The sequence below is a fragment of the Asparagus officinalis genome, chromosome 10 (assembly GCF_001876935.1).
Source record: "Asparagus officinalis chromosome 10, Aspof.V1, whole genome shotgun sequence".
Classification (NCBI taxonomy): Eukaryota; Viridiplantae; Streptophyta; class Magnoliopsida; order Asparagales; family Asparagaceae; genus Asparagus; species Asparagus officinalis.
The window spans coordinates 2,050,354-2,052,657 of NC_033803.1; the positions used below are offsets into that span (position 1 = coordinate 2,050,354).

Here is a 2,304-nt window from a genome sequence, read left to right on the forward strand (position 1 = left end):
ATAACTAGAATTTTGACTATTTTTTTTAATAAATAGAGAGGTTAACTCTTAATCTATTTTAAATAGAAGTGTTAGTAAACCCATCATTTTGAGGGGTTAACTCATTTAATCTCTCTAGAGAGGCTAGTTTAACCCTTACGAATATTTTTCATTTGACAAATTATAGAGAGTTAGCTCACTTTTAACGTTTGTATAAATTTTTTGTGTTTGGCGGGTCAAGAAAATATTTAGTCTCATTAACCACACACTTAACCCGTTGCCCAACGGCTTCTTAAAGAGAAGGATTAATGTACTTAGCTCATTCGATAATCCGAAAGACTAAATTATTAACCCGTTAAATAAGTTTTATTTTAGCCCTTGTGATCAGTTTTAATGTTTGGGAATAACAATGATTTTGACTATTTTCTTTATAATTAGAATGGTTAACTATTTAACCTTCTAAATAGGAGTATTAGTAAAACCCATCATTTTGAAGGGCTAACTCATTTTAATCCCTCTAGAGAGGTTAGCTTAACCCTTCTATATTTTTTATGTTTGCCAAATTATGGAGGGTTAACTCATTTTAACCATTGTATAGATTTTTTTTGTGGTTGACGGATTAAGAAAGGGTTAAATCTCCTTAACCCCTCACTTAACCATTTGCCAAACGGTATCTTAGGTTATAAGAATTAAGTGAAGATGTAAACTTCGGGATACCAAAGTGCAAAATAACCCAAATATTTATTCATCGCTCTCGTTGTCTAAATAATCCTTCAAGATAACGTAACGAAAGTTCACCATCTTCACTTGAGCACGAGAATAAAGATTACGCGATCTTCATCTTCCGAACTTTGTTCCTCTACGTTGGGAAAAAGCAATTCCCAATGATAAACGACCTCCTCTCCCTATTCTCTCTCTTCATTAAAGAGCTAGGGCTTTAAAGAAATTTAACAAAAAAAAAAAAAAATCAAGGAAAAAGTAATGGAGATCCTCTCCAGCCTTGAACCCTGCAGCCCTCTCCCTTTCACGCGTCCAAAACCCACCTCTTTTTGTGCAATCCCTTCAAAAAACAGCGGTAAACTCCCCCCTCTCTCAACCCTTTTCGTTATTTGATCCTTCCTTTCGAATCGTAACGAAAAAGATTGCATTTTGCCAGTGATTTTCTGTAGGTTTTCAAGAATCCAAACTGACCCTAATCTCAATTTGAGACGCTCGATTAACGTCCAGAAACAGCAGATGGTTCGGAGGAATTTCGTCGTGAGATCGGAAATCGCTGCGACGGGCTCCCCTGAAAGCGTGCCGTATCCAATAAAAGGTCCTAAATCGGAAGCCCATTTCTTGAAATCTTTCGATATCGTTCAATTTCATAGTTTTACAGTATAATTTTTGGTATGTGATATCCAGAGTTTCAATTGGGTTCGAAACTCAGGGCGATTTGCTTCTATACTGTGACCGCAACCACTGCAATCCCTTTGTTTATGCTGATGGCTTTGGTGCACCCTATTGTGATGCTTTTCGATCGATATCGGAGAAGAGCTCATCATTTGATTGCTAAGGTTTGGGCTTCGGTCTCGATTGCGCCATTTTATAGATTTGAGATGGAGGGTTTGGAGAATTTGCCTTGTTGGGACGTTCCTGCTGTTTATGTGTCGAATCATCAGAGTTTTTTGGATACATATACACTTTTGACACTTGGGAGGAACTTCAAGTTTATTAGCAAGACGAGCATTTTTGTTATTCCGATTGTTGGATGGGCAATGTTTCTTATGGGATTGATTCCTTTGAGGAGGATGGATAGTAGGAGTCAGTTGGTAATATTTCTTCTTGCTTGTTATATTTGTGAATTTTGAACATATATTCCAATAGACTGCACTGCCAAGTCATTAAGTTCGAAAGTATTCTTAATTTGAACATAAAGATATTAAGTTCATAGTTCTTCCGTTGTTTGAGGCCTTTTTTCAAGGGTTGAGTGATTGGTTTATATAGATTCGATAGTTATTGAAACTTAACCTAAGCTTTACGTAATAGTTTTTTACCTTAGCTTAAGCTTCAATGCTTTCGTGTTTTGCCAAGTCATTGAGTTTGAAAGCATCCTTAATTTGAACACAAAGGTACCGAGTTCAAAGTTCTTCAATTGTTAAATTCTCCCGAGGCCTTTTTAAGAGTGTTGAGTGATTGGTTTATAGATATGTTAGATTATTGTTGAAACCTAACCTAAGCTTTTGTAGTTAATGAATCTTAACCTAATCTCTATGTGCTTTTGGTTTATGTCTATTTGGGACAATAGGACTTGAGTTTTCTTATTTGTGCTGATTTGAGGTTTGA

General features: G+C 36.0%; 1 protein-coding gene across 1 annotated transcript in view; it reads left to right on the plus strand.

The window, feature by feature from the left end:
• Positions 768-2,304, plus strand: part of LOC109825730 (1-acyl-sn-glycerol-3-phosphate acyltransferase 1, chloroplastic) — a 2,216-nt gene continuing 679 nt past the window's right edge. Inside the window, exons 1-3 of the mRNA XM_020392606.1 lie at positions 768-1,054; positions 1,136-1,294; positions 1,384-1,790. Coding sequence (XP_020248195.1) covers positions 961-1,054; positions 1,136-1,294; positions 1,384-1,790 — 660 coding nt within the window. The 5' untranslated portion in view covers positions 768-960. The remainder of the gene's footprint in view (positions 1,055-1,135; positions 1,295-1,383; positions 1,791-2,304) is intronic.